Source organism: Nuphar pumila, chromosome 15 (genome assembly GCF_984573655.1).
Source record: "Nuphar pumila chromosome 15, dmNupPumi1.hap1.1, whole genome shotgun sequence".
NCBI lineage: Eukaryota > Viridiplantae > Streptophyta > Magnoliopsida > Nymphaeales > Nymphaeaceae > Nuphar > Nuphar pumila.
In genome coordinates this window covers 23,404,846-23,414,745 of record NC_143263.1, presented here as the reverse complement: position 1 = coordinate 23,414,745, position 9,900 = coordinate 23,404,846, and the positions used below count along the sequence as shown (strand labels likewise).

Here is a 9,900-nt window from a genome sequence, read left to right as displayed (position 1 = left end):
TTTCGAGAAAACAGGGAAGGCTCAAATGACACCACAGAATCATAATCATAAATGCCGTTGACAGGATTTTCAAAACAAGGAAAAATCTAATGATACATTCATTTTTTTTCCAAGAAAAAACACAAAAGAGTGATATTACTATATATTGAGAGAAGGCGAGACATGGAAGAGCTCTATATATTATCAGGATTTTCATGGGTTGTAAATATTTCATGATAATATCGCAAGATTTCAAAACCTCAGTGCTATTTGGGAGACTACGCATAGAACCGAAATAAAGAATAATAAAAGCAAAAAACAAAGTCGATAAGATGGAAATTAATTGCTCATTATCAAGATTTTCAAGGGTTGTGAATATCTGAAGATAATATCACAGTATTTCAAAATCTCAGCTCTATTTGTGAGACCACGTAGAACTTAAATAAATAAAGGATAAGAAAAACAAACAAACAAGGTCGAGAAGCTGGAAATCAATTGCTTTAACTATGAACGTGTTTTAATACATTGTAAGGTTACAACACAAGCTCATAGGATAGGATAAATGTGACCATACGCCAGCATTGCAAGACTTAACCTTTCTTAGGCACAGCAGCAAGCTTGGTATACATTCTAGCCATGGAATAGTATCCCCTGTGGTCGCCAGATCTCAAAAGATTACCTGCAATGAACAAACATAAACCAGAGATCAATGGCGTGGCCCAAAAGCTGCAAGGATGCCCACTGGCGAAGGGCAATCCACCAGGTAGATATTTTTTTTAGGTAATCTTCGATTGAATGGAAAAAAGTAGACTTATTTTATGCTACATGGTTAGGCTGGCCAGCTTCCAGTAGCAACCTGAGTCGCAGTTGAGCGGACTGTCGGGTTCAGGATGTGCCATCAATGCAATGATGGCCCTGCACACCGACTGAAGGGTCCATGCAGGGCTCCAAGCATTCTTCAGAATATCAAGGCATATCTCTCCGGTCTGCAAATTAGAAAAGAACAACAAAGGGTGAGATCAACCGTTTAACATGATTGACAGCAATTCCAAGTTTGTAAAAACGTGTGCTGTTTTCAAAATCAATACAACAACAAGCCACCAAATTCATTATTATTCACTTATTGATCCACGAGACCACGATTCTGGGACAAAAAGAAATAGGGTCTTGAACCCTTTAATTTCCGGCTTGACAAGGATGTCAAGCTAGTTGCAATTTTATACCTCTATCCCTGAACTGTTGAATTTGGATCATTGGCTTAAACCTGACCATGGCGTTTACAGTTCAAAAGACAGCTCTCACTGATTTTTTTTAGTCACCAAAGTCACAGGGACTCGGCAAAACAGGTGCCACACCCGCATTGACGCGACGCGGGTGCACGTGCTGGTGCAGCACCGGGTGCGGTCAACGCACTTAGGTCATTTTTGTCCACTTTTTAGCGTTAAAAAAAAATCCCCGATGAAAAGGAGGATTAGGGCAAATTTTTTTTTGCCCCTAATCTCTCCTCTCCTCTCCCCGAGCTCTCTCCTACCGACGCCCCAGCTCCACCTCCCAGGCTCCTCCTCTCCTTTCGCAGGTAAGTACCCTCTCTCGCTCTCTTCTTGTGTCGGCAGGGGAGGGGCCGAGCCCCCCCTGCACCCTCTCGCTCTCTTGTTGGGTCAGCAGGGGAGGGGCCGAGCCCCCCCTCTCTCTCCCTCTGTTTTCAGCAGGCCGAGCCCCCCCCCTGCTCCCTTTGTTTTCGGCAAGGGAGGGGCCGAGCCCCCCTCGCTCTCGCTCTCTTGTTGGGTCGGCAGGGGAGAGGCTGAGCCCCCCTCGCTCTTTTGTTGGGTCGGCAGGGCAGGGGCTAAGCCCCCCCCCCCCCTTCTCCTTGTGTTTTTGACAGGTGGAGGGGGTCGAGTATAATTGATTTGAAAATTTGAATGTATTTTTTTTGTGTTTTCAGGATAAAAATGACGAATAAAGAGAAAAGACTTGCGTCATCCTCATCCCAACATGTGAGTTCTGCTGCTAGTTTTGCTGATAGTTGTTGTGGGATTGATGATGTGGGGCCACTATGGGTACATGTATATAAACTTGCAAAACTGGAGAAGGAGATGGTGAAAACAAGAGATTTCAATGCAAGCTCTGCGAAAGAGATTTTGTTGGGTTTTACACAAGAGTGAATGCTCATTTGTTGAAGATACCAAGACATAGCATTTCAACTTGCAGAAAAGTTGATGAGGCAATGCGAAGACAATACAAGAAAAATATGAGAAGAGAAAGGCAATGGCCGATTCTTCTGCAGCTAGTGTGTCATTTGCAAGCCACCAAGAAGATGCTGAAAAAAAAAAAAGAAAAGTCAATGTAAGAGGTAGAGAAACGATACAAGCAGCATTTAATACATATGGAAGCGAAGAATTAGATAGAAAAGTTGGGAGGTATTTTTATTCTGGTTCACTCCCATTTAATGGGGCTAGAAATCTTTATTGGAAGGATTTAGTAGCATCCTTGGCAAATTGTAATTTGAGTGGTTATGTGCCTCCAAATTCAGAAAAAATACGAACCGCACTTCTTGTAGAAGAGAGGGCAAATGTGGAGAGGTTGCTAGAGATTAAAAAATATTCATGGGAGTAAAATGAAGTTTCGATTGTGTCCGATGGATGAACAGATATTCAAAGGCGTCTATTAATCAATTTTATTGCTTGTTCGCTTAGTGGCCCAATATTCTTGAAAGCAGTTGATGCATATGGAGAATGTAAAAATGCAGAGTATTTGAATGGATTGTTTATAGATATGATAAAAGAAGTGGGTGATCAGAAAGTGGTACAAATCATTACAGACAACGCTCTAGTTTGTAAAAGTGCAACGTTGAGTTTGGAGAATGAGTACCCTCATATTTTTTGGACTCCCTGTGTAGCACAGGGCTTAAATCTAACCCTAAAGAGCATATGCAACCCCAAAGAAGAAAAAAATTCACAAGCATATGCTTTATGTTCATGGATTGAAGATTTAGAAAAAAATGTCAAAAGCATTAAAAATTTTGTTGTTAACCACCATCGTGCTAATGCTATATTTAATAAGCATTCTGATTTGAAATTGTTGGTCGCTAAAACATGTTTTGCGTCCATCATTGTGATATGAAGATGATTAAAAGAGTGAAGAATGCTTTGATTAACATGGTGACTGATGAAAATTGAACATTCTATCGTGCTGATGATGATATCAAGGCTCAAGAAATTAAAAAATTCATTCTTGATGATGAGTTTTGGGACAGAGTGGTATACTTCATTCAATTTACGCAACCTATTTGAGAAATGTTAAGAGAAGTTGATAAGGATGAGCTCATGCTTCACAGAGTTTATGAAATGTGGGATGATATGATTGAAAAAATACAAGTTATAGTTTTCAAGCACGAAGAAAAAAATCTTGCATTGGATGATTCAGATTTTTTTAATCATATTCATTCAATTTTAGTCAGAAGATGAGATAAGAGCAACACTCCTTTGCATTGCATGGCACATTCTCTTAATCCAAAATATTATGCAAATAAGTGGCGGGCTGGTGGTATTGGTCGTGTCCCTCCAAATTTAGACCCAGAGCTATCAAGACATAGAAATATGTGTATGACAAGATTTTTCCAGAAGCATATCTTCTACATCAAGTCACGCAAGAGTTTGAAAAAATTTCATCTTCGAGATTATATGGACCAACATTATTCGCGAGAGAAGAAAATAATATAGATCCTATTACATGGTAATCAACATTTAGATCAGAAACACCTCTTCTCCAACGTCTTGCATTAAGATTGCTATCGCAACCTGCTAGTTCATCTTGTTGTAAAAGAAATTGAAGCACATATTCTCAAATCCACAACATGAAGAGAAACAAACTCACCATCAAACGTGCAAAGAATTTAGTATATGTTCATTCAAATCTTCGATTACTTTTGCAAAGCAATGATGAATACAAGTACTAATTTGCTTTTTTAGTTATTTGATTATTTCTTAGTTTTTATTTAAATATATTTGTATTGTATTTAACATTTTTAAATTGAGTTTGTAACGCAGACAAAAAACATCCAAATTTTGGGATGTAAACTCAAAAGAGTGTGACTTCGAAGGAGAACATGATTTCAACATAACAAACATGGATTTAGCTGAGCCCAGTATTCCTTCTAATGATGCATTTGATGATGAAGAAGAAAATTATTAACATCCATTACTTCATCGGGATATACTTTGGTATGTAATTTAGTTCTTTTATGCTTTACTTATTTGATTGATATTTAGGTCGATTTATGTAATTGCTTTACTTATTTGATTGATAATTTGATATTTAGTTTGATATACTGCATGCACGATGAATGATATTATGACAATGTTAACTGTTAAATGTTAAAATGTTAAAACTTCAAATTTATATATATATATATATATATTTATTTATTTTTTACATTTTTGCCCCTGTCGCACCCCCCCCCCCACCTGGGTTTTTTGGAAGTGCCGCTTCCCCCCACCCGCACCCATGTGACATAGCCACACGTGTGCATCATCAGGTAGACAAACATGGCAGTAAACAGGGATTAAAAAATTTGTTCTCAAAACAGGTTGCTGCCCATGCGATACCATTATCAGATCCTCTGGTCATGACTATACTTCCATTTTAATGGAGCACATATCATCCACTCCTCCGTAAAGCATATAAAATAAAATTTACTTTAGTTGCCAATTATAATGAGCCAGGCTTCGGGGGCCCACCTTGACAAAGATAACAAGCTCAACATGTGGCACAGAACATATTGGCACCTCAAAAGCATCTGATTAGCAATTCAAGGACAAGAAACTAAAGATTGAGACTGACTTGAAGCCTAGTACATATTTGAGCTGTAGACCTCTTTGATAGATATTAGATATACGGTTGAGCACCTCTGTGTCAAGCTTTCCCTTTCTCATAGTCGTACAACTGACAGCACGGAGGTCTGTTGCTTTCTTTCAGAAAAAAACAAGCTTAAAAAACATACCTAAAATGTTTTTTTTTTTGGATGGGCAAGCTGGTGGAGAACCCATAGGTAAAATGAATATATCAAGGGCAAAATCCAAGAATTCTATAGGCCAATGCCCTTCCATCCATGATCCAAGACGCTCAGCGGGAGGGAAAATAAAAAAGTTAGATTCACAAAGTGATTGACTATAAAATCACTAGCGATCATGCTAAGTCACTAAAGCAATGTTCACACACACATAAAAGCTTTTCAATCAGATTGCCATAGTCTACCTGTAAAAAGAAACTTTCCTCACTCTTATAGATTTGAGTTACTTTCATATACTAAAAGGTGTTTTAAGAAAACTAAGCAGCAAGTAATACTCAGCAATGAATGAAGAGGTGAATGGTTACCTTGAAATGTACATTTGGGTGAAATATTTTGGTCAAGAAACGCACTTGAGGAGGCAGCAATGGGTATTGCTCTGGCACTGAGAACGCTAGCTGAAAAACGCCACCCTCATAAGGAGTTTCAGTAGGTCCCTGAAATCAAAGACAACGGTTTCTTAGTGAGTGCCATTTTATGATATGAGCAAATTATACCATCCATGTTTTACCTTAATAAGAGCAGTCCACTTGAATATGTTTGACTCATCGCATATGAGCTGAATATCTGAATCCGCTGATTTCTCTCTCTGCACCTCCTTGTACTCCTTAAAAAGCCTAGCCCTTGATGCCTATATGCCGAGCATAACCATCAAAAGTAACCATCCCAGTAATCAACACAAAGTCACAAACCATACCTTTTAAAAGTACCATAACAAAGTCCATTTAACATGCTCAGTGGCTCACTACAAACAACACAGTCATGTTTGCACGGCTAAGCTTAATGAGAGGATAAAAGTTGGTACAGTAACAAGCACATTATAAGGTCTCCAGAAAAACAATCTACTCACAGGCTTTTCTTTTCTTATTTTTTGGACGATAAGAATGTTAAGGTTCTGTGCATGATGGGATCAAGCAATGAAATTCTCCATGAAATGCAAAATTTTCATAACCCGATGGACAAGACACATACAGGACATATAATCAGGGACCAAAGACGTCCCATCACCTCTTTTTTCCTTGGAGAAAACTCACATACCATGGATAATATTATACAAAAGCAAGAACAGATGACGTAAAGCTGACAAATGAACCATAAATTTCATGGTGTCTCTAATATTGACAAACGAAAAATAATCTGACAAATCGAGATAAAATATGATTTTCCCCCTTTGCATTGTTTGATGAACCATCTGACCTGCATATTGTCTGCCCCTTGGTCTGCCTTCCGATATTTCTGAGCCCACTAGATCAAGAACCAGCCTCAATTAGAAAAGAACAAAGGAAAAAAAAAAAAGAATAGCATAGTTTTTTGCTTAATAGCTCTATACAGAAGTCCCCCAGGCTTTTCCTACTTAGTTCCTCCCCTCTTTTTTTTTTAAAGGAGAAATGATATAAAGACAATCTTCATCTTTTTCTTTCCATCTACTGAATAAAAAGATGAGCAAAAATCTTAACGAGGTTATCTGCTTTACCTAGCTAACCAAACTGATTTTAACGATCAGTGGCCTTCATTGATTGGTTAAACGTGCTCAACTAATCGAACCCTAAATTGCAAGGTCAAGAACAAGAAGAGAGAGATAGGGGGGGGGGGGAGGGGCAGGCGAACTGATTGGGTCAGGTGGCCCCTTTCCCAAATCATTTCCCGGCCACAACCGAGAGACCAGAAAAATGGCAGGGCTGGTTCAGTCCGGTCATCATGAAACCACATAAACCATTTGTTTCTGGTGCTTTCGGTGGATGCAAGGTAGGGGCCAGGCGACGCAGGAAGAAAATGAGCTCTCATCGACTTCCTGGTACTCTCGAAGAATAACGATCTCTCGCAGACTTCCTGGCCATGGCGATGCAGGAAGAGAACAACATATATGATTCCCCATATTTATCCCATCATGAATTACGAAAAGAATCGAATCGATGGGTTTCAATGGAAATGGTATGTTCCACAGACCAGACGGGCCCCAAATTCCAAGCGATCGATCACCGCACGAAATCCATCGAATAATCTATAACCCTAATCCGTCAATTCCACAACCCTAAAAACAATCGAAAAGTAAACGTCTACAAAAGGCGATGCAACGAAGGAGAGGGATCGAACCTGAGCTCTCACAAGGGGAGAAGTCCAAATGAAAAGGCTCACGATCGGGCGCCCGTACGGCCAATGGCTGAGAGAAGCAAGCAAAATCGGCGACGCCTTGCCTTTTTGCCGCCAACGAGATCGGGATGGATCGATTTTTCCTCTCTCTCTCTCTCTCTCTCCCGAAAAATCCCTTCCTTCTTATATTGACCAGTCTTTTTTTTTTTTCGTTTAGCCCCTGTCCTTGGTGCTAATTCCTTTGGGCAGTTCCGGTCTTTTCTTTAAGGGTTGACCCGACGAAGAGTAAATTACGAAAAGCAGGCCAACTTGTCAAACTTTTTCCAAAAAGACACCCAAATTTTGCTTGCTTTCCATCCAACAGCCCTCGCGTTTTCCGTGCGTTGGACCAAAAAGGCAAAAACATGAGTGAAAGTTTCCGAGTCCGAGTCGGGTGCGAAGCAATTTGTAGATTAAGCACATAACATAATCGCCCTCCATCAGGGCTTGAGCCCTACAACTGAACTGACAGGCCTGTCTCCAAGATGAAGGGTGATTAAGTGCTTTGTTGCCCTTCATCTTTTCACGGAAGTTTTCCCTCCGGACCCTCTTCCCCTTGGTTGTTACAATCGAAATCGTAAGGAGCGAGAGTGCTGATTTCAAGTCGAACAGGGGCTCCTGGTTTCCACCGGTTTGTTACCAAGGTCTTTCCAGCCACCCGCCACGCCCCTTTGCGCGCGATCGTCCGAAAATGCTCCTCGCAGCTCACTGTTATTAAAAAAATAGTCCGTCCTCAAGAGCGTGGAGAGAATGTCAGGCCTGACATTGTGGGCCATCAACGATTCAAACGTGAATCGGTATTGCACTCCGGGAAACCCGGCTATCACCGTCCAGCGCAATGGTTCCGTAGCGCTTTTTCCGGGATCATGATGCGCGGCTTCTGGTGGTCTCTAGTGCCGCGCCAGGTCTTGATGGGGCTGGCCTCTTCTCCTAGTTTCGGGTCACCGACCACCTGTGCCCAGGATAGGGTTGGTGGGGGAATTGATTGGGGTGGGTGTGTCGAGTTAATGCTGTTGCTCTCCTCTGGTAGAGAAACAGGAGGCACTGGAGACCTGAGATTCCCTGTGGATGGAGGAGGCCATCCACCAACTTGCTCTCTCTCAGTTGCAGATGCGTTTGCCCCTGCACTGGCAATGGTCCTCGCAGAGATCGGCATGGGCGGGACGGACTGTGGATACATATCTCACAGAGCAATGTGTGACCCCACTTCAACAAAAAATGGGTCACCAAAAAGTTGCAGTATAATTTTGAACTCCAATACAAGAAAGGTCTAAAAATTTGTGTTACCGATGCCTTATCTGGATGAAGCAAAGTTGAATATTCTTTCTGTTGTAAATTGTAATATGTAGAAAAAGATGGTAAAAAAATAAATAAGTGGAAGAGGACAGTCAAGGAGGGTCCAAGTAGCCATCCCCACTACCAAGTGTTAGGTGAAGTGGTCTTCTATACGGAAGGTCCTTACTTCCTGACGATGCTGAGATCATCTCCGATCTCTTCCTCATCTCCTTTGGGTGGTCGTGAAGAGGTCCTTAAGACCCTACAAGGGCCCAACGGTGAGTTCTATTGGCCCAAGATGAAGGTGCACATGAGGAAGTTCATTAAGGTGCTATGGAATGCATACCTTGCTTCATTTTTTCGAGAACTGGATGGAGAATAGAACTTGTCCCTATTCGATTCTAAATTTTGGACGTTTATAAAAGGCTCCTAATAGCTTGGAGGAGGCAAGGCATCAGGAAAAGCTATTTGTTTACATATAAAGAATAATAGGTGATGCAAGTGGTCCAAGTAGTAACCTTGTTGGGACTTATCCACAACCAGAATGTGTATATTCCATGTCACTTGTTGGCCATCGTTTAGTAGTGGTAACAATTGGAGGGCATGTCAATGTGTTGTGTTCCTGATCCGCAACCCAAGATCTATACTATAGTACATCTCAGCAGTTTGAGAGGTACATAAAAAATAGGGTCAAAGAACTAAATCAAGTAGGTCAAAACTAAGCTCGCTCAGTCATTCGAGTAAGGTTTTCGATTTAGATATGCAAGGATCTGATCCAGAGGGTCTAAGGCAGTCTAGGGTTGTCTAATAGGGTCTAACACAAGTGATGGGGTGTTGTAAACTCAGGTTGAGACGTCTGGTAGGTTGGTGAGATCAAACATGATAGACAGGGTATTTTTCCTAATCGACATGATGCAATTTTAGGTTTTTGGGTTTGGAAAAGGTGTAGGGCTTTATCTAAGGCTGTTGTAAGGGTCAAGGGATAATACAAAAGGTTAAAGGACTGATATAAATACATGGGATGTTTGGAGAGGTCTAACGATTCATAGAGATCCTTTATGTTCCCCGATAGGGTCCGCTTAGTTTCAGTGAGGAGGATTCATGAAGAGCTTAGGCCCTTGAAGATCCACCACCATGCTAGGGACGTGCTTGATATGCACCCTAAGAGAGAGAGAGAGAGGATGTCAAGGGGTAGGGACGCCAAGAGAAAGAAGAGGGTACATGGTACGGATGCCAGAGAGAAAAAAGGAGAGAGAGAGAGAGAGGGGGACAACTAGAGCCTTGAAAAAATGAATGTTTTTAAAGACATAAATCAAATGAGAGTTTCAACCCTCTTTTATGGAGTAGAGGACTGACCTAACCATAACCAATTATAACTACCCAAGAAACTAATTAAGAACAAGAAAGAAAAATTTACTTTAATCATAACTCCCGAACAACCCATTAACTAA

General features: G+C 40.9%; 1 protein-coding gene across 2 annotated transcripts; it reads right to left on the bottom strand.

The window, feature by feature from the left end:
- Positions 1–455: 455 nt before the first annotated feature.
- Positions 456–7,283, bottom strand: LOC149814804 (ubiquitin-conjugating enzyme E2 PEX4). 2 transcript variants are annotated; one of them, XM_089988496.1, is made up of 6 exons: positions 7,139–7,283; positions 6,242–6,289; positions 5,556–5,675; positions 5,353–5,481; positions 805–965; positions 456–658 (listed from the first exon to the last, which is right to left on the bottom strand). In XM_089988496.1, exons 2-6 carry the CDS (start codon positions 6,245–6,247, stop codon positions 655–657), a joined length of 420 nt encoding a protein of 139 aa, XP_089844622.1. In that variant the 5' UTR covers positions 6,248–6,289; positions 7,139–7,283; the 3' UTR covers positions 456–654. The 2 variants fall into 2 exon arrangements, with proteins under 2 accessions (XP_089844622.1, XP_089844623.1); XM_089988497.1 differs by having other exon boundaries at positions 836–965; positions 7,139–7,281.
- Between the last annotated feature and the right edge of the window lie 2,617 nt (positions 7,284–9,900).